This window comes from Numida meleagris, chromosome 19, assembly GCF_002078875.1.
Source record: "Numida meleagris isolate 19003 breed g44 Domestic line chromosome 19, NumMel1.0, whole genome shotgun sequence".
Lineage (NCBI taxonomy): Eukaryota > Metazoa > Chordata > Aves > Galliformes > Numididae > Numida > Numida meleagris.
The window spans coordinates 8,816,642-8,835,506 of NC_034427.1; the positions used below are offsets into that span (position 1 = coordinate 8,816,642).

General features: G+C 52.0%; 1 protein-coding gene across 1 annotated transcript; it reads right to left on the reverse strand.

Moving 5' to 3' along the window:
• On the reverse strand, positions 258-12,806 carry EEF1A2 (eukaryotic translation elongation factor 1 alpha 2). Its single transcript, XM_021417075.1, has 8 exons — positions 12,639-12,806; positions 11,164-11,377; positions 7,449-7,628; positions 6,224-6,520; positions 3,356-3,506; positions 1,838-2,094; positions 966-1,200; positions 258-605 (listed from the first exon to the last, which is right to left on the reverse strand). Exons 2-8 carry the CDS (start codon positions 11,305-11,307, stop codon positions 478-480), a joined length of 1,392 nt encoding a protein of 463 aa, XP_021272750.1. The 5' UTR covers positions 11,308-11,377; positions 12,639-12,806; the 3' UTR covers positions 258-477.

Genomic DNA, 18,865 nt, shown 5'->3' on the forward strand with positions numbered 1-18,865 from the left:
TTTGGACACTTCTCCCAAAATTATGGGTTATGAGGTGAGAGCCAGTGAATGGCTGGAGCTGGGCACCCATGGGTGCTCCCATCCCTGCCTGTTCCCATCCCAACGGCTGCCCTGCACAGACCCAGAAAACCAGCCCCTCTCAATGACACACACACACACACAGAGCTCCACACCTTTGGGGTCGGTTGGTTTGTTTTTTGTTGTTGTTGGTTGTTTTTTTTTTGTTTTGTTTTGTTTGTTATTTTTTTTCCACTGTGGATGTTGTACCAGTTTTATTGGTAAAATTAACATGAAGCCTCACAAACGCTGGAACATGCTTTTCCTTTTAAAGAATTTCCACTGGACCTTAATGGTGAGCATCCAGTCGTTGACATATAAACTCTTACAAGCTGATGTGCACACATGCGCCGGGGGGAGACGGTGGCAGCGTCCTGGTGTCAGGGATGGTTTCTGCGCTACGCACTGGGAGCCCACGATTCATTTGCCAGCCTTCTGGGCCTTCTGGGCAGACTTGGTGACTTTGCCGGCCCCGCCGCTCTTCTTCTCCACGTTCTTGATGACGCCCACGGCCACGGTCTGCCGCATGTCACGGACAGCGAAGCGGCCTGGGGAATGGAGCAGGATGTGAGTGACGTGGCTGTGCCATCCCCTGAAAGGTTCTGATTCTTCCCCTGATCAGTTTTGTGTCAGGGCAGAGATGGGGAAGCTGAGAAACGCTCCTGCACAGCCCCTGTTGGTTTGCAGCGATTCCCAGAGGGAAAACCCAGCCCAGTAAAGAGCCTGTCCCACCTGCCCCAACGCAGCTCATGCATCAGATTTTGCAGATGGAGCAGCAATGGAACATATTCACCTCCCTCTGCCCCCCCGTCTGACCAGTAGGAGGTTTGGCATGACCAGTGTGAGGTCTGCGCGCAAGCAGCCTCCATGCTCCTCCATGGGACACCATGCAGGAGCTATTCCCTTACCAAGGGGTGGGTACTGGGAGAAGCTCTCCACACACATCGGCTTGCCAGGAATCATCTCCACGATGGCTGCATCACCCGATTTCAGGGATTTGGGGTTGTCCTCCAGCTTCTTGCCAGAGCGCCTGTCGATCTTCTCCTTCAGCTCGGCGAACTTGCAGGCAATGTGTGCGGTGTGGCAGTCGATGACAGGTGAGTAGCCAGCGCTGATCTGCCCGGGGTGGTTCAGGATGATCACCTGGGAGACACAACAAGGTCCAAAGGGACTTGGCTATTGGGTCTTGCACAGCTCGGTGCCAGAAAGGACCAGCAAGGTCAGGAAATCAATGACCTCTCGTGCCACACACAGAGAAAAGCTAACTGGCTTTCATGGCAGAATCCTTCCCTTCTTTAAAGCATTACTTAAGCTATCATTTATTTGTTCAGCACCAAGAAGGACATGGGTACAAGTACCTCATGAGAGGTTACCTAGCCCTGCTCTTCTCCAGAACCAGCTGCATTTGGGACAGGGAGCAACCATTTTCATGTGCACCAGCGTGCAAATTGCAAACCCAAGGCTTAAACCCCAGGAAACGTCTAAAATGTCCAGCTTTCCCTGGTGGGTACACTGCCCACCGAGGAGTTATCTCCCCATTGTCAGCTGTGCAAGGCTGTGAGCTGTTGGATGTTGGGAATGGAATGGAATGATATGGAATAGAATGGAATGGAGTAGAGTGGAATGGAATGGAGTGGAGTGGAATGGAATGGAGTGGAATGGAGTGGAGTGGAGTGGAGTGGAATGGCATAGAGTAGAGTGGAATGGAATAGAGTGGAGGGGAGTGGAGTGGAGTAAAAGCAGAATGGAATGGAACAGAATAGAATTCTAATCAGCTGACCTGAGACGTGAACTGTGCTGCCTCCTGCGGCGGGTCTGACTTGCTGTCCCCGCAGACGTTCCCACGGCGGATGTCCTTGACGGAGACGTTCTTCACGTTGAAGCCAACGTTGTCCCCAGGCAGGGCCTCGCTCAGCGCCTCATGGTGCATCTCCACAGACTTCACCTCAGTGGTGATGTTCACAGGCGCAAAGGTGACCACCATGCCGGGTCGCAGGATGCCAGTCTCCACTCGGCCCACGGGAACTGTGCCGATCCCTGCAGGGGCAAGGAGAGATCAGAGCAGAATGTCACCCACAAAGCACATGATGGGCAGCATGGCATCTCCAGTGGCTTTTATCAGAGACTGCATTCGTTTCTTGACAAACCAAAAATCAGTTATTAGCTGCGAGATCAACTTTAGGGTCTTCAAAAATACCATGAATCAGCCCTTTCTACCCAATGTTTTGTAAAAAAACTGTGGGTTTGCATCATAGTTAAAAGGCCATGAGCAACCACATGCCCTGGAAGTTCTTCCTTTGCAGCAGCCATTCCCTCCTATGCAGAGGACCAGGAACACTGCAGTGTATGCGCAGCAACACACCCTGATAGACTCATCATCTTCAGCGCATCAGGGAACAGGATGGCTAATTAGATGAATGGGACATTCTGCACCTTGTGTCAACAGGAGATTTGAGGAAAACTCACCTCTAGATCCAGGTGAAGAAGCATTAAGAGAAAAAACCTTGAAAATAAACTGGTGGGATCCATCCACTTCTCCACATCAACCCTACTGCCTTCACTTCCATCCTTCTGACGGTGTCTCTGCTCCCTAAGGACCTGCCTAATCGCATGGAAAAACCCTGTCTTTCCCCCAGCTGAACAAGAGGAGGATGCAGAGCTGCTCACCATCCCTCATCTCTGTTGCAAACAAACGCTTGCATTAAAATGCTTACTAAAAGTGAGGGAGGAACACTGAACATGGCCTGTTTCTGCAATGTATGTGCCCTTTGAAAAGAGTGGAAGGGACTGGAAATGGCTCTGCAGGGCTGCCTGGTACTGCCAGCAGGACAGAGAGCACAGGGATATTTAAAGCCCTGAGAAGTGCCCACGTCACTGGCACTTCCCTAAAAGGTTGGTCCCATGGTGCAGCTGGGCACAAGGAGGTGCTGCTGATGGACACCAGCATTTGGAAGCATCAGTGACCACAGCCAAGCAGAATCTCATTCCTGGCTGGTCTCCACCTGGTTCTGCCAGCCGTGACCTCTGGGACACCCAAATTTGTAGCCATTTTGGCATCATGTTTGCTGAAGAGAGCTCACAAACCTGCTGCTCCTCTCCCATCTCTGGGCATGTATGTCTCCAACACAAAGTCTCACATGGGGTCTCTGCCCTGGAGCAAATACCCTTCTCTCCAGTATTATTTGAAGTTCAAGAAGTCCAATCCCTCCACCTTTCCAATACCTGGAAACATCATTCCAAAATCCCTGTGGAAGGAAGGCTCCAGTTAAAGAGAAGTGGTATGCTGATGGTAGCTCACCTCCAATCTTGTAGACATCCTGGAGGGGCAGGCGCAGGGGTTTGTCTGTGGGGCGGGTTGGGGGCAGGATGGTGTCCAGGGCCTCCAGGAGGGACACCCCACTTGCGTTGCCTTCCTTGCGCTCCACCTTCCAGCCTTTGAACCAGGGCATCTGCAGACAGAACAGCAACAGCATGCACTGATTCTGTCCTCAGCATCCTGGGATGGTCGAACTAAGGTGTCCTGCTGGGACAACCTGCGTGGAGCTGGTTTAGCCACATCCTGGATTTATTTGGGTTTGGTAAGGTCTTTGCATTCCACCATCCCTGCATGTTCACCTGCATTCCTTTATCCATCTCCATCCCCCTTCTCCCCCCTCTCCTAGAAACCTGTGAAACATCCATGAGCAGAAGAAAAAGGACAAAAGTGGTTAAACTTAGCAAACCTGCAGCCTCCATTCCTAATTCAGAGGTGTTGCCTTCCCACACCAGCCACATGTATCCAGCCCTCAGCACAGGGACTGCAGAGCCACTGAGTTTCTTCAAAGCTGCTGAGGACAGGATTGTTGTTTATAAATGTTTCTGCCTAACACTGGACCCTTGCGTGCAACATGTCGCTCAAAGCAGACCAGCACACAACAAAACCTTGCTCATGTACGCCTCCATATCCACTTCCCAAGAGCCATAACTATTCCACAGCTCCATGGCAGAAGCAGGGTCTGACATAAAACAGTCTGGCAGGTTGTGTGTTAACCCTGTGTTCTCAGCCACAGGCACCACAAGCTCAAGCTCCCATCATTAACGGCTGAGCTTTAATTCCTACTGCACTCCATCTTCATTTTATAAAGAAGTCGCGTTTCTCCAGTTTTGCCCACTCTGTAGCCCATACATCCCAATCTTGCATCACAGATGAAGTGTATTTGGGCTGCATTACCCCTCAGAGCAGAAGCCTCCAAAACCCACCCCAAGTGGCCTTGTTCTCTCAGCTGCAGCAACAGAAGGCCAGCTTCATGCAAAACCCCATTCGCCAAAAGGCTAGAAAATGTCAAACTGTCATTTTTTCATTAGCCTAGCAATGCTGTGCATCAGGGCCATGGGCTGCATTCTCCCACGTAAGGCTGGCTCCAGCCCCACGTCCATGCAACCCGGAGGGATGCAGCTGCTACACCTCCACACATGCATAGAATCATAGAATGGCTTAGGTTGGAGGGGACCTTAAAGACCATCTAGTTCCAACCTCAATCCTGGCGGTCTGTCCCCTGATGGATGGACAAGTCACCTGGCTGCCTCTTGCTCTAGTGAAACCCAGCTGGAGCATGCCAGTGAGAATAATCAGAGCTTTTTTTTTGAGCGAGGAATGGGAAGAGAGAGATTTGCACTGGATTCCCACCCAAGCTTTCCTAGAAGCAGTGCAATGTGGGGAGGTGGACTCTGTCCCCACAGAGGTGGGAGGGGACCCTGAAGAACACATCATGGGATATGGAGTGTCCAAGCATCCTTTCAGTAGAGCTTTCCTGAACCCCCAGCCCCGCAGCCAGTTTTTTCTCCCTGACGCTCCCAGCCTTCCATCTGAGGAATGAGGCCAGTGAGGCCCATCCTGCCCTGTGCTTCTCCTCTGAAATCTATTAATAGAGAATTGTTCAGGATCATCTTCCCTGCCCAGCAGCTGCTGACATTTGGAGCCTGATTTGGAGGCACCCAGGAACTATGCAGCTGGGCTTGGCATGACCGCAACTGACCTTATCCCAGCTCCACTCTACAGGGAACAGGAATCTCCCAAAAACCCTCTCATTCCAAGCTAGCCCCAGGCTTCCCATGAGCTGTCTTTCCTGTGCAAGGCTGCAAGCTACATGCCAGGTCGTTTTGAGGTTGCAATGCAGCACTTCTCTACCTCAGGCTCTCAATCCCAACCTCCCTTGGCTGTACTTGGACATGTTGCCTCTCTCCTCTTGGAGTGTTGACCCCAAATCCACAAGTGAAGTCTTAAATCTCCCTGAAGAATTGAGTTTCCCATTGGTTTCCCAAGGTACTTTGGAGTTTCAGCACTGAGCAACTTGCTCAAGGTCACAATACCTTCTTAAGTCTTTAGAAGACTGAAGCCGGGGGAGATTTTTCTCCAAAAAAGGACAGAAGTAACAACTGCCATTGGCATCTGGTCTGACAAAAAGCCCCTGTGCCTCTTCAATCTCTTCTTTCTCCCCTGCCATCATATGAAGCAATAGCACCCTACCGTTGCATCACCAGCACTGATACACGAAGGGAGAGGCCAATATGGAATCAGCTGGCCAATATGAAACCCCAAATGAATGCTCAAGGAAATCACGGTTTTCACGTGAGAAACTTGGTACCTTCCCATGTGAAAACTGCCTTAAAAATTGGTGTCCCAGCAGAGGAACATGGGTGCAACTGATACGGCACCGATGGGAAGAGGTGCCCAATATGAATGATGCGCTAGCCCGGCTGTGCAGTGGGAACCGCTCCAACCCTGCAACCAGACTGAGTTACTTGCTTGGGAAAACAATGCTTTAAAACCACCCATGTTGTTCCTGCTGAGCATTACAATTACCGCGGATGGCTCTAACGTCACCACGGGTCTGACGAAGCGAAATTTTTAAATTGCATCCCAGAAGCACAGTCCTAGAGATCACGTGAGGATGCTCACGGAGAGCCACTGGGATGTCTGGCCATGGTACAACAAGAAGCATGCACACTGTGCCTATTCATCCCAGCACGGTCACAGCGACGTGACAAACATCCACGCTGGCAACGTGGGCCATTGAGCACAAGGGATGCATGAAGCATGCCTGGAGCTTACACGGCACCAAAGCCAACCTCAGCCTGGTTGGAGACATTTAGGGTGGGGGAACAGCACGACACAACGCCCACTTACATTGGGGGATGGCTCCAGCATGTTGTCCCCGTGCCAGCCTGAGATGGGCACGAAAGGAACCGTGGCTGGGTTGTAGCCGATCTTCTTGATGTAGGCGCTGACCTCCTTGACGATCTCATCGTAGCGCTTCTCGCTGTATGCAGGCTCTGTGGAGTCCATCTTGTTGATGCCCACGATGAGCTGCTTCACGCCCAGGGTGTAAGCCAGCAGGGCGTGCTCACGGGTCTGCCCATTCTTGGAGATTCCGGCTTCAAATTCACCGACACCAGCAGCAACAATCAGTACAGCGCAGTCGGCCTGGGAGGGGAGAGATGATGAGCTGCAGCTGCCCCTGAGAATGCTGCTCCTGGGAGCTCTGAGTATGTCCCAAAGGGAACATTACTCAGAATGAACATGCCTTGGGCAGATGATCTGCCACTTGCTACCCAAAACCCTGTTGAGCTACCTCAACCCTGACCCATGTTATTTTATTATTGCCAACTGTGCACGGTTTGCAACATGTTGGACAACAGGATGGACCTTTCTAAGTTGTGTGGATCTAACCAGGACCTCATCTTGACCACCCATGGATGCAGGGCCAAGGCCTCACCTAAAATCCCACTGAAGTCTTCCCAGCAACATCCATGGTTGATGGAGGAGCTCCCACAGCTTATTCCTGTCCTCAGTGCCAGTGACAGAAGCTGTCTGGGTTTGACAAAAGGCATGCACTACCCAGCTGGCCTCAAGGGGCATGCAGCAAGGCTCACCTAGTGCCCATGAAGGGCTCTGGGATGCAGAAATGCCCTGCAGTGCAGTGCAGTGCAGTGCAGTTGGGGGAAGCTGCAGAGTTTGGCATTGTGGTGTGGTTTATGGAACAAAGATGGCTGTTTTGAGAAAACGGAAAAAGAAAAGACACAGAGTCTCATCTGGTCAATAAAACCTAACGGTCCATGGGAAGCTTCTTGTATATCTGAGTTGTCTGAGGCTAAAATAACATGGGAGACATTCTCGCAAAAAGATGTGTAGCTCACAGCATCCTGTTGCTTCTCAGAGTCCGTATTCATCCCCAGCACATAGAAGCAGGGGAAGTGCTGTAAAGAAACCACTCCTTTTTGCCCAAAGAAACCCTTTCCTCAGCATCCAGAGAGGGACCTGGTGCCAATTGTTGCATGGACCCTGCTCACCATCACTCACTGGTGCAGCCTCAGGCCCCCATGTCCAGCAGCTCCCAGCCTCCCATTCTCACCTGGGATGTGCCAGTGATCATGTTCTTGATGAAGTCCCTGTGGCCGGGCGCATCAATGATGGTGATGTAGTACTTAGTGGTCTCGAACTTCCACAGTGAGATGTCAATGGTGATGCCACGCTCACGCTCAGCCTTCAGCTTGTCCAGCACCCAGGCGTATTTGAAGGACCCCTTCCCCATCTGGCCAACACAAAGGTGAGAGCTGGTCAGAGCCCCAAAACCAAGGCACTCCCCACTATGGAGCATGTCCCAGCTCCCATAGCCATGAAGGCAGAGGTCACGTTGCAAACCCCCTGAAGTCAATGGCAGCCATTATCTATATGTCAATATACACAGACGAAAGGAGATATGGTTCTTAACACATTCCCCGGTAGGATGGAGAAGAGGCTGGAAGCAGAGTTATGAAGAGGATTCATGGTGGGATTGGATGAGAAGCTAGAGCCGGAGACTAACAAGGTTTCCTCCATGAGACACCACAGCCCTGCAGGGCTGCTGTGAAATCTCATTGATACAGAATTACACAGCAGGGCTAGAAAGCTTCTTACTGCTGCATTTTAATCTTTTAAGTGAACCTGAGACAGCTGGTAGAGGGAAAAGACATTGCTCAGTGAGGGAGCCCTGAACTGACAGGATGCAGCAGGGGAATGGGTTAAAAGAAAATTAAATGCAAGAGTGTTGCTAGGAGCTGAACAGAAACGTGATTGATTTTTGCCATAGAGTGTGCGAATTTGCACGAAAAGCGACTGCGAGCTGCAGTCAGACCAACTGTCACTGCCAAATGGCCAAAATCCCAGCCAACATTGTCATGTAGAAAATCACACCGGGTGAGATGAGCCACAGAAAACCTCACTGCCCTGTGATAAAGCACACTCCCTGATAAAACCAGGATGCTGCATCCTTTGGGTCAGTGTCCTTCAATGCCAACAAGCAGAGCCAGACCTTCCCCAGGCTCTGAACTGGGATCTTGCACAGATGGGGGAGGACAAGCACAGCCCTGCCCCCACTGTGCCCTCAGGCAGCCCAGGTGGACCAGAGGGTTGACATGTGTCAATCACCAGATCTTGGCCCGAGAGGCAAGATTTCTAAGATGGAAAATAGAATTCAGCGAGAGAAATAGGTCATTTGCTGATGACGTAATGTGCAGTAACTGCCGTGCAAGGACGGAGGTGCTGTACCACGGTCCCATGTCTGTAGCAGCAATTTCTTCTGGAGCATCAGTGCATAAAATTCATAATGGGCCATTATAGATCACCGCTCCGGAGGGAAATGCCTCCTGCCGGCAGGCAGCGAGAGCTCCAGTGCTGCTCACCAGGGAGGATGCTGCAGCACCGCACCCAACGCATCCCACCTGCACCGGGATGGGATCGCTGTGCCCCACATCCCGCCCACATCACAGCCCCGTGCCCGGGCAGCACGAGGAATTAACGCTGCCAGCCCCTTTATGTAACAGCTGAGCGCTGCGATGACTTTGCAGCTTGCTCGGGGGGATTACAGCCAAAATCCTAAAGCCAGAGCAAACCTCCCCTTCCTCAGAGGGAGTGCCGAGTGATGCCGCAGCCCCAGTGGCAGCTCCAAGCTCTGTGCCTGCAGGAGCAGGGGGTGGAAACATCCAGAATCACATCTTTGCTCCAATATAGCAAGAGATGCAGAATGGGAGCTGGGAGGTTAACCCTTTCCAGCATGCACACCCACTCCCTCCCTGGCTGGGGGATATTTAGGGCATCATTAGAGCGTGCTAATTTACTGCCCAAGCCAAGAGGAGGGCTAAGGAAAAAGGGATTCATTTTGTGCAGTGCATTGATAATGAGGCGTGCTCAGGCAGGAGCTCAACCAGCGAACCCCACAGCCTTCAGCCATCAGCACTTTGGTTAGGGGTGAGGAATCTGAGGCACAGAGCAGGCCCCAGGGTGCAGCAGGTGGTGGGGGGATCCAGCTCATCCCAAAACCCAGGATTTCCTCATAGGAACCACGGGGATCCGTACCCAACCAAAAGCTGCCCATTTGGTGTACCCCCCCGGAACGTGCCGTCGGACGTAACCTGAAGACAAGTGAGATCCTTTATTTAGCAAACAGCTCCCCTCCTTCCATAGGGTATATTCAGTTACCCAGAGCTGCTGCTGAAAAAAACACTGCATTATCTGGCATTGCACAATACCTTCACTGTTCAGTGCCAGAACTGCCTGAATTTCTTCCATCAGACCCCAGCGGAGGGACAGCTTTCTATCTGGATATCACTAATACAGTTGGGTTTGGGTTCATTGTTGTTTTTTAAAAAAAGGAGAACAATTCCTCCCTCGGAGATACTGTTACTTCTGCCCTTGAAGTCAAAAAGAAAAATAAAATCTTTTCTCATAGGAAAAAGAAAATAATAAGGATAAAAATAGGACCCTGTTTTCTGAGAGCTTTTTGGGTGCACGCAGGCCTCCATTTCCTGAGAATGCCACCTAATGGAAGAAAACCCTTCCCCAGCCCTGCATCAGAAAATGGAGTCGGTAAGCTCAGTCAATAGGCTATTAATAGCAGCTCCCAGTCCCCGCGTATTCTGGCAAGTCAGGGGAAATGTCTGCTCAATTAACACAGCTGCAATCGCGTCTGTGATAACCCCATCGTGCCATACCTGATCTGTAGGTAAGGGGCTGGAAATACACCAAGGGATAGCAGCGATGGTTTTAAAATGGGGGAAAGAGAGATGATTTGATTCTAAGGAAGAGGCTCTGCTCTTAAGGGCTGCAAGAGAAGACTGATGATGAGGCAGGAAAATGGATGGTGTAGCTCGGATGCTACTGGCACATCCAAAGGGTTCAGGCAGACAGACAGACAGCAAGATGTGCTATCAGGAATGGCAGCTCAGAAGGCTTCTTCCCAACCCCCCCCCCAATCCATCTTTTCTTTTAAATGTGAGGTTTTGTCCAGAAAAATTAAGGGATGTCTGCGTTAAAGGTCTGTGGAAGATTCATGGTATGATGACAATGAGACTCTTCTGACCAGATCTGCCCCATGGTAACACAGCCAGGCTGCTCCCGGCTCACCCACCTCTCTAGAATTTACCATCGCTTATTTCCCAGCCCTTCCCATTCGCAGCGTTTTCCTCTGTCTCCAAGGATATTTTTTCCTCTCTGACCTATGCATGTGCCACATTATAGGTGCTGGGTGGTGCTTTGCAGCGTGACAGCCTGATAAATGCCTGCACTATGACATTGCTACAAATGGCACCATTAGAGAGGCTAAACAAAAGAATTCAACTGAAATGCTGATACTCCATGCCAGCTTTCCTGTACTGAGGGATACAAACCAACACCCATCAAGGGGATGGGTCTTTAGCCAAGTGGACCAAATCTGTGCTCCAGCTGATGCTGGAAGGAGATGCTACAGGGTGAAATTCACGGTCATGCACAAGGCAGGAAGGGATTTATCAGGTTTTCCTGCTCGTGCACAACATTTGGTGAGAATTTCATGCCCTGCAGCATCGTGGCTCTCCCAGAACGCTCGCCATTACTGCTGGTACCGCAATCCATCTTCTGAATCCCCAGGTGGTGGGCTCAGCGTTGGGGGCGAGCACCCAATGGACCAATGGGCCACAGGAGCCGGGAAGACTTGGGATGCAGAAGGAAAAAAGTGATGGGAACGAAGGGAGAAAGGTACGAGGATGGCATCATCAGGAGAAGGAGGGACATCAGCATGGAGCTGGGGACATGACGGGGGACACTCTCCTCACCTCGGCAGCCTCCTTCTCGAATTTCTCAATGGTCCTTTTGTCAATGCCCCCGCATTTGTAGATGAGGTGCCCGGTGGTGGTGGATTTCCCAGAGTCCACATGCCCGATGACGACAATGTTGATGTGCGTCTTCTCCTTCCCCATGCTGGTGGGCTACGCGCAGCGGGAGGGCGGCGGGGGGAGCACTGGGGAGGCAGCTGCGTTTATGGAGAGGCTGTAAGGGAAAAAAAGCAGCGTCAGCGCAGCCCCCACCACAGCATTCCCAGCCCAGACTGGGCTGCATGGCCGTGGCTCGGTGGCTCTGCTCATGCTGGGATGGATCCAGCCCGCCCCCGGAGGAGACTGGCCAGCCTATTTCTGGCCACCACGTCCAGTCTCCAGCTCTCAGCAAGATACCATGATTTTGTCGTCTGCCTTCCTGGAGACCCCCAGTTCCCAAGGCTACGTCATCGGTACCTCGAAGGTGCCCTTCCTCCATGAAAAAAAAACAGCCTTCCGATGGCTCTGCACTGCTGCCTTCTAGGTCTTTCCAAACCCTATTCCATTTCCAAACCCTCCGTTTCATGGGCATCCTGGGAGGAGCCATGGGTGCCCATCCCCACCGGGTGCCTTCACCTCTTGGGTGACAGCATGGTGCCCGAAAAACGGGACGGACAAAAATAGCCCTCGGACTCTGCCCTGAGCCGGGCTGCAAAGAGCGGGGCAGGGCAGCACGGCTGAGCCTGCTGTGGGGGATTTTGTGGTATTTTGCTGCCCTGAATCTGGATGAAACAGAGGGAGGAGGCTTAAAACGAAAATCAATAGATCTGTTCTGGCATCTCCCAGGGTTACCATGGTGCCGCAGCTGCTACAGAAGCTCTGCACAATTAGGAGCTTTAATTTGACGTCTAATAAAATCCAATTTTATGAAGCTGCCCATAGAAGCGAAGCGGGTTGGGGGCAGCTTTCTGCTCGCACAGCGATTCGGGCGGGTGGTGACAGCCCCGCTGCCCCCGGCCCTCCTCCCTGCCCTTGAACGAGCTCAGGATCCGGCCATGGCGCAGCCCCGCGCAGGTGCCCGGCGTCGGCTGCGCTCCCTTCCGCGCACCCAGGGCGCGGGGCTGCGGGGGAAGTGGGGGATTCCTTTATTTTCTTTTTTTTTTCTTTTCTTTTTTTTCTTTTTTTTTTTTCATTTTTTCCCCCGTTTTTTTTTTCTTTTTCTTCTCTTTTTTTTTTCCTTATTTATTTTCACTTTTTCATTTCAACGTTATCCTTTTCCTTTCCTCAAGCTTTCAGGGTGCGGGCTGTTTCCTACCTGCGGGCTGAAGGAGCGGCCCATCCCCATCCCCTCCTTCCATCCCAGGGGTCCCCTCCACCATCGATACCAGCAGCACCCCATGCACACGCATCGTACCCCCATCCCAGCGACCCCCCTCCCAGCAGGGTTCCCCCCCGTTCCGAGCAGCCCGATCCCGGGGGGGGGCCGGAGCTCTTACCGGAGCGGCGGTCGGGGCGGCAGAGGCTGCCAGCTTGGGCTCCGGCGGCTTTATCTCCCCGGGAGGGGCCCACCTATTGACGGCGGCAGCGCAATGCAGCGGCCCCCCCGCACTACGGCAATGCGGTACCGGGCGGGGGAGGAGGAGGCGAGCCGGGGGGAGGAGGAGGAGGAGGAAGAGAGGGAGGAGGAGAGAGGCAGAGAGGGAGAACTGGGGATGGGAGGGAAGGTAGATGGGAGAGGTGGAAGAGTGGGAGATGGAGGAATGGGGAGGAGACGGGGGAGAAAGAGATGGGAGGAAGATGGAGGGATGGGAGAAATGGAGGAGAGCTGGCAGAGTGGAAGATGAAAAAACTGGAGGTAAAGGGATGGGAGGAATAGAGGGATAGGAGGAATAGAAGGATGGGAGAAAGGGAGGAGAGATGGAGGAGCAGGAGACAGATGGATGGGAGAGGTGGAAGGGTGAGAGATGGAGGGATGGGAAGAGATGGGGGATAAAAGGATGGGAGAAATGGAGGGAGAGAGAAACTGAGTGTTAGGAAGAGTAGAAGGATAGGAGAAATGGAAGAGAGGTGGAGAGAGGAGAGAGCAGACAGAAGGAAAAGAGGTAAAGAGAAGGGAGGAAGATGGATGGAGGGAGAAATTGAACAATAAGAGGAAAAACGGAAAGAGAGAAACTGAGGAGAGATATAGGGATGGGAGGTAAGAGGATGGGAGGAAGATGGAGGGATGAGAGAAATGGAGGGCTGGCAGAAATGGAAGGATAAGAGGAATAGAGGGATGGGAGGAACGGGAGAGATGGAACAGTGGAAGATGGAGGGATGGGAGGTGAAAGGATTGAGAACAGGTAGGAAGGAGACAGTGGGATGGAAGAGGTGGGAAGAGGAATGGGAGGAAGGTGGAGAGATGAAAGACAGAAAGCCAGGAGAGATGTAGGGATGGAAGATGAAGGTGGGAGAGGGAGGGATGGAGCAGGTGGACAGATTAGGGAGGTAGAGGGAGAGGAGGATGACAGAGGGATAGAAGGAGATAGAAAAAAATAATTTTTGTAAGTGAGTGGAAATAAAGGAGCTCCTCATCCAGGGGGAGCAGGGCAGGTGGAGACCAAGGGGGGCTTGGAACCCCCATGGCAGCCTGGGGGTGAAGGGATGGAGCTGGGGTGGGCACGGAGCCCAGGGCTCCCAGCGAGTGGGAAGGGGACAGGTCACTGCAGGGGCATGCATGTCCCCGGGCACAGCACTGCAGGCACTGACCCACATTTCTGCCTCAGTGGAAATGCATTAGCCCAGGAGCAAAGGAAGGAACAAATAGAGCAAAATATGTTTCTGCACTTGCAATCTGTAGGGCTGTTACTCAAGAATCTGTGGTTTGTGAGCATCATTTAATTTAATGGGAGATGAGGTTCAAGTCCTAGGATAAGGAAACCATGAATAATGTTCTCCTGCAATACCATCACACTTCCTTTGCATTAAAAAATATCAGGTGGTGGTCAGAGTATTTATACCCATGTCGGCTGTGCAGTTACGAGGTAATGCAACATTTTCTGTCCCAACACCAAAAACAGGTCAAAAGAGAGCTAATTTTGAATTAATCTATGTAATAGTCCGAACCAATTTTGTGGGCCAGACATCTTCCAGCGGGTTTAACAGTGAAGTCACATACTCTCACTTCACAGTCTCGGGGTTAAACACTTACGCATCGTGTAGATTGAAGTGGTACTAACACCTTGTTAAAGTTTAAAGGGAGAGTATTTTTTCTGAATGTTACAGTTTGGTGGTATTTTCTTAGAAAAGTGATAGGAAAAGTATCTTTTATGCAGCATTCTCTGTGCAGTACTGAGTACCAGAAAAAAAAAAAAAAAAAAAAAAAAGTAAAAATAAGCTTTTAGAAGGAAGGGTTTAAATGGTATTAAAAGGCATTGATCTCATTTTGGGATGGGAGCAGGGGCATTACCTCAGGTCTGGACGTGCTGGGGATGGACATCAAGTGTGGCAATGCATAGCAGGGATGGGCGTACAAGTCCCTTGTTCTTCCTACCCATTTTTTAGTGCTTTGCCAAAATATAATCTCCTCTTTTTACGCAAGGACAGGCAGGAGGCACAGAAACAGGGCTGCCCGTTGCTGCAGCGCGGCGGAGCCCGACAGCCCGTCACACTATAAATAGTGCAGGACAGGAATAGGAGAGAGCTGCCAGACCTGGCTAATCGGGATGAGGGTCAGCCACCTGACACCCAGCTCTGAGGGCCTTAAAGCCACAGCCGTGTGCTGCAGAGCAGGGCTTCCCCAGCGCCTGCATCCCGAGCAGAAGTGCTTCACCACGGTGTTGGACCAAGCAGCTGGAAATTAGTTCTCATCCATCCTTTGATTCTCAGCTCTGTGAAGGAGAAGAGACATGAGCAGGCAAAATGCACAGTGACGGGAAGTTCGGAGCCCTGTCTCTATCCTTCCAGCTTCAGCTTTGGACTCAGCTGAAACAACTCTCGTGTATCTCTTCCTATTCAGGCTTTCTCCTAGAAAAGCCATCCCCAAACGATTTGGGATCGCTCAAGAAAATGGAGACCTCCCCCAAAGGCCATTCAAAGGTGCTGTGATGGTGACTGGCAGGAGCCTGTACCCCTTCCATTATCACCTCCACTCCTCCCAGCTCCTCAGCCCCCGTGTTAGGATCTGATGCCTTAAACTGTACAAAAATCCCCATTTGCCCAGACATCATAACTGAGATTTTTTTCCCAGGAGGCCCTGCATGGTGTGAGAGCGAATAATCCGCAGTGCTGGTAATTTGTATGTATCTGGGATGCCGACACCCGAGGCTGCCTGCCTGATGCCTTGGTACTGGGGGGGGTTTCTTCCTGTGAGTAACGTGTTCAGCTCTATGAGCTCTCACAATTTTCCCTGTGAAATGCAGCAGGTCCCACCTGAAGGAGGGGGTTTGGGTGATGCTGATAGCAGCCACCAGGGATGCTCACCCCGATGTCAGCCCAGATGCCCTGCTCTCACAGGGGCTGGCCACGGGATCAGCAGAGGGGTCACTGTTTTCTTTCTTCACCCCATACAAAACAATATTTGCCTTGAAAAGAAGAAATACAGGGTCTTGTGAGTATTGGAGGGGCAGCTCAGAGTGCAGGGATAGCAGATGAGCTCCAGTGGACAGCTTTACAGAAGGGGGGGATGCTGTTAGGGTTCCCTTCTTCTATGGCCAGGACTTCTTGCAACACGGAAATACATACACAGAGTCAAATTCTCACTTTGGTAAAACCTCAGCTGTGATGGATGGGATTCTCTTCCACATCTCCCGGTGGTTCTTGGAATGGGGAACCATTCTGTGGGGCTGGCTTTGGGGTCACCCTTTCTGGGGCCCCATAACGGCCAGATGCTCTTTGTGCATTTGCCTGGGAGCGCACCAAGAATAAAACAGGAGAAAACTCCTTAAAACCTTCCATGCAAGCAGGTTTCCCAGCTCATGCTGCAGATCCAGAGAGGGACAATAAAGACAGCACTGTGGGACAGAAAGACAGGGGAAGAAGGAGGAGGGGAGTATTCTGAGGTCCTGCAGTCAGCACATGATGCTGATAACCTTCAATTGGAGCCAGTGGTTTAAAAATAACTTCTGGCAGTAACAGCGAGATGCCCAAGCCCTCTCGCCACCCGGCCAGCTGGGGCTGGTGTCCGGTGTCACCCTGAGGGGACAGCAGTGTGCCACGTGGCTGTGCTGGGCTCACACGGGGACTCAACGGCAGCACTAGGATGAGTAACCCAGAGCTTCCTTCAGGTCATCATAACCATCAAGCTCCTGGGTACCGCAGTGACCTGAGGCAGCAATGCTGAATGGTCAAGGCCTTTAGAAGTGTCCTCAGGGCCACCTGGGGTATGGGTGGTGGAATGTGGCTCAGGTCATGCCACGGGGGTGCTCCTCAAGAAACCCCTTCTGCACAAAATGGACAAGTTATGGGGTTGAGACAGGGAAATCATCCCTGCAGCAACCTACCCCACGGCTGGGTGCCTGTGGGTATTCACATCCAAAATTCAGGGGAACAGAGGCTGGAAAATTCCCAGCCACTCTGAGCTGGATTAGGTGACCTGGCCAGCAGCACCTTCCGCTGCACATCCTGTTGCAAAGCCAAAGCAGCTCGTGGGCTCTCAGCCAAAATTCATCCTTGAAGGGAAAACCATCACAAAATGCCCCACTTCCCACAGCACCCGTGGGTTACAGCGCACATCCCCAGGTCCAGTGCAGCAGCTCCTCCCCTAAACTTGGGTTTCTTCTGAAGATTTTAACTCCTTCCCCTTCCCCACAATCCTTTCAGCATTGCTGCTAAAATACAGCTCCTTCCTGCTCTTCCAGATGCTGCTGCGTTTTGGCAGCTGGGCACACCTCTGAATTCGGAAAAGCCCACATTCATCCTGGGGACAGCTCTTATTGAACCACGGAGCAAAACCAGCCCCTGCCTCCTGATCAGCTCAGATGAAGAAGGGCTGCTGGTGGTGCCTGGCTGACGGCAGGAACAGCAGCTGCATCCAGAGGAAGAAACGAGGACCAGGGAACTTAACGAGCACACTCAGCGTTGACACGGCCCCTCTCAAAGCCCTAGCAAAACTATTTAGCAACGGATTTGTTCTGCATTCAGTGAAGGGTAGTGAAGTTTTCCCTCGATCCCACGAAGGAGACGCTGCTCCAGGAGTTTCCTGGGTCCTGCTGAGCGCTGCTCTGGTTTCTGCAAAAAAAATTACCCCGTTTTCCCAGGTTTTGCTGATCGAACGCCAGCTTGGGGCAATTTCCTTCACTCGTTACCCTCCGTACCGACGATTCAGAACGCAACAGGCAGAACAAAAGCCGGGAGCAGCCCTGCGTTCCCAGCACGGCCCCGCGTTATCACTGCGCCTTCTCCGGCCCGAAGCTGCGTGGGCAGAGGGCGGCTCCGTCCCGGTAGGTGGCAGCAGCTGCCCACGCCGGCCTGGAGCTGCCCGATGCTGAAGATGGGAAAAAACGGGAGGGGGAGTGCTCCCCAACCCGTGTCTTGGGAGAGGTCCCCAGTGTAACGCGGATCCCATGGGAAAACAAGGAGAAAGGCAAGCAGAGAAGTTGCTCAAAAGTGAAATGCAAGGGGAGTCGCCGTTACTCGGAGACTGTAATTAGAGGAAAAAGGGAAGAAATAAAAGAAATCTATCCAAATCTTGTTGCCCGCTCGCTTTTATAATGATTGATTCTTGATCGATACAGATGAAATTCGTCTTACTCCCTTTCACACACCCAGCACAAGCTTCGTGCTGGGAAACCAGCCTGGATTCTTACCCCCGCTCCTATCAATCCCCTCTGCCCATCCCTCTGCATGCCCAGCATCACCCCAGAGCTCCCCCATCACCCAGAGCCCGCTGCGATCCCATTGCCCTCCCACGCACCCACCCTGCACCCATCCCATCCCTTCTCACCCACTGCAAGGCTCCCTGCACCCAGCTGCGAGTCCTGCTGCCATTTCTCAGATACATTTTACTGAAGGCCACAACCCATCCACACAGAGACCAACTCCTCCCGCACTGCTCTGGGTGCTCATTGTGACCCTGTTGCCATTGTGCTTTAGAAAGCAGGCTGAGACAAGGGCGTAAGCGGTGCTGTTGCACAAAGGGAAGAGGAAGCGTTTGTGCATCTCTGCTCTATCATTAATTAAAGCAATTATCCCACTCAGGCTCGGTGGAATACAAAGCCATTCTGTTCCCACCAGGAAGAATGTAGCCTATTATAGATTACATTCCGTGTATCAAATGTATTTTTATTACTCTATACGTTAGAGGGGCATAGCATACAGGAATGCATCTGTCAGGAAGCATTTGGGGAGGAACCTGAGAAATGCCATCAACTTCACTAGAACAGAAGAGACTTCTCAGCCCTGGAGCACCCAGTTTCAGCCTTTCCATCCTCTCTTTCTAGGCCATGTAAACCTCCAGAGCCCATTTCCCAGAGCTCCCTTTGCTTTGCAGCCAATGGGGTCAGGAACACTTGCACACAGCAGAGCCAGCCTGGGGGTTCCAGGGACCCCAAGATCAGCTCCCTGCCAGAGAACAAGGCAGAGAAACAAATCTTGGTGCTGGGCACGGAACAACCACAGGGCTGTTCAAACAGTTTGGATTTGTACAGTCAAAGTCCATCACAGCCTTTAGCAAACTTACTTCTTGGAAAGCACCGAGTCAGCATCATCAACAGTGGAACTGAGGCACAGCAGGAGGGACTCGGTC

What these genes read in the sequence shown, in the direction of transcription:
- EEF1A2 (XM_021417075.1), bottom strand. Translation starts at nt 11,307, where the DNA reads ATGGGGAAGGAGAAGACGCACATCAACATTGTCGTCATCGGGCATGTG. An exon ending in TCGAGAAGGAGGCTGCCGAG is followed by an intron (nt 7,629 to 11,163) that starts GTGAGGAGAGTG and finishes TGTGTTGGCCAG; the next exon opens with ATGGGGAAGGGGTCCTTCAA. An exon ending in TGCTGGAGCCATCCCCCAAT is followed by an intron (nt 3,507 to 6,223) that starts GTAAGTGGGCGT and finishes TTCTGTCTGCAG; the next exon opens with ATGCCCTGGTTCAAAGGCTG.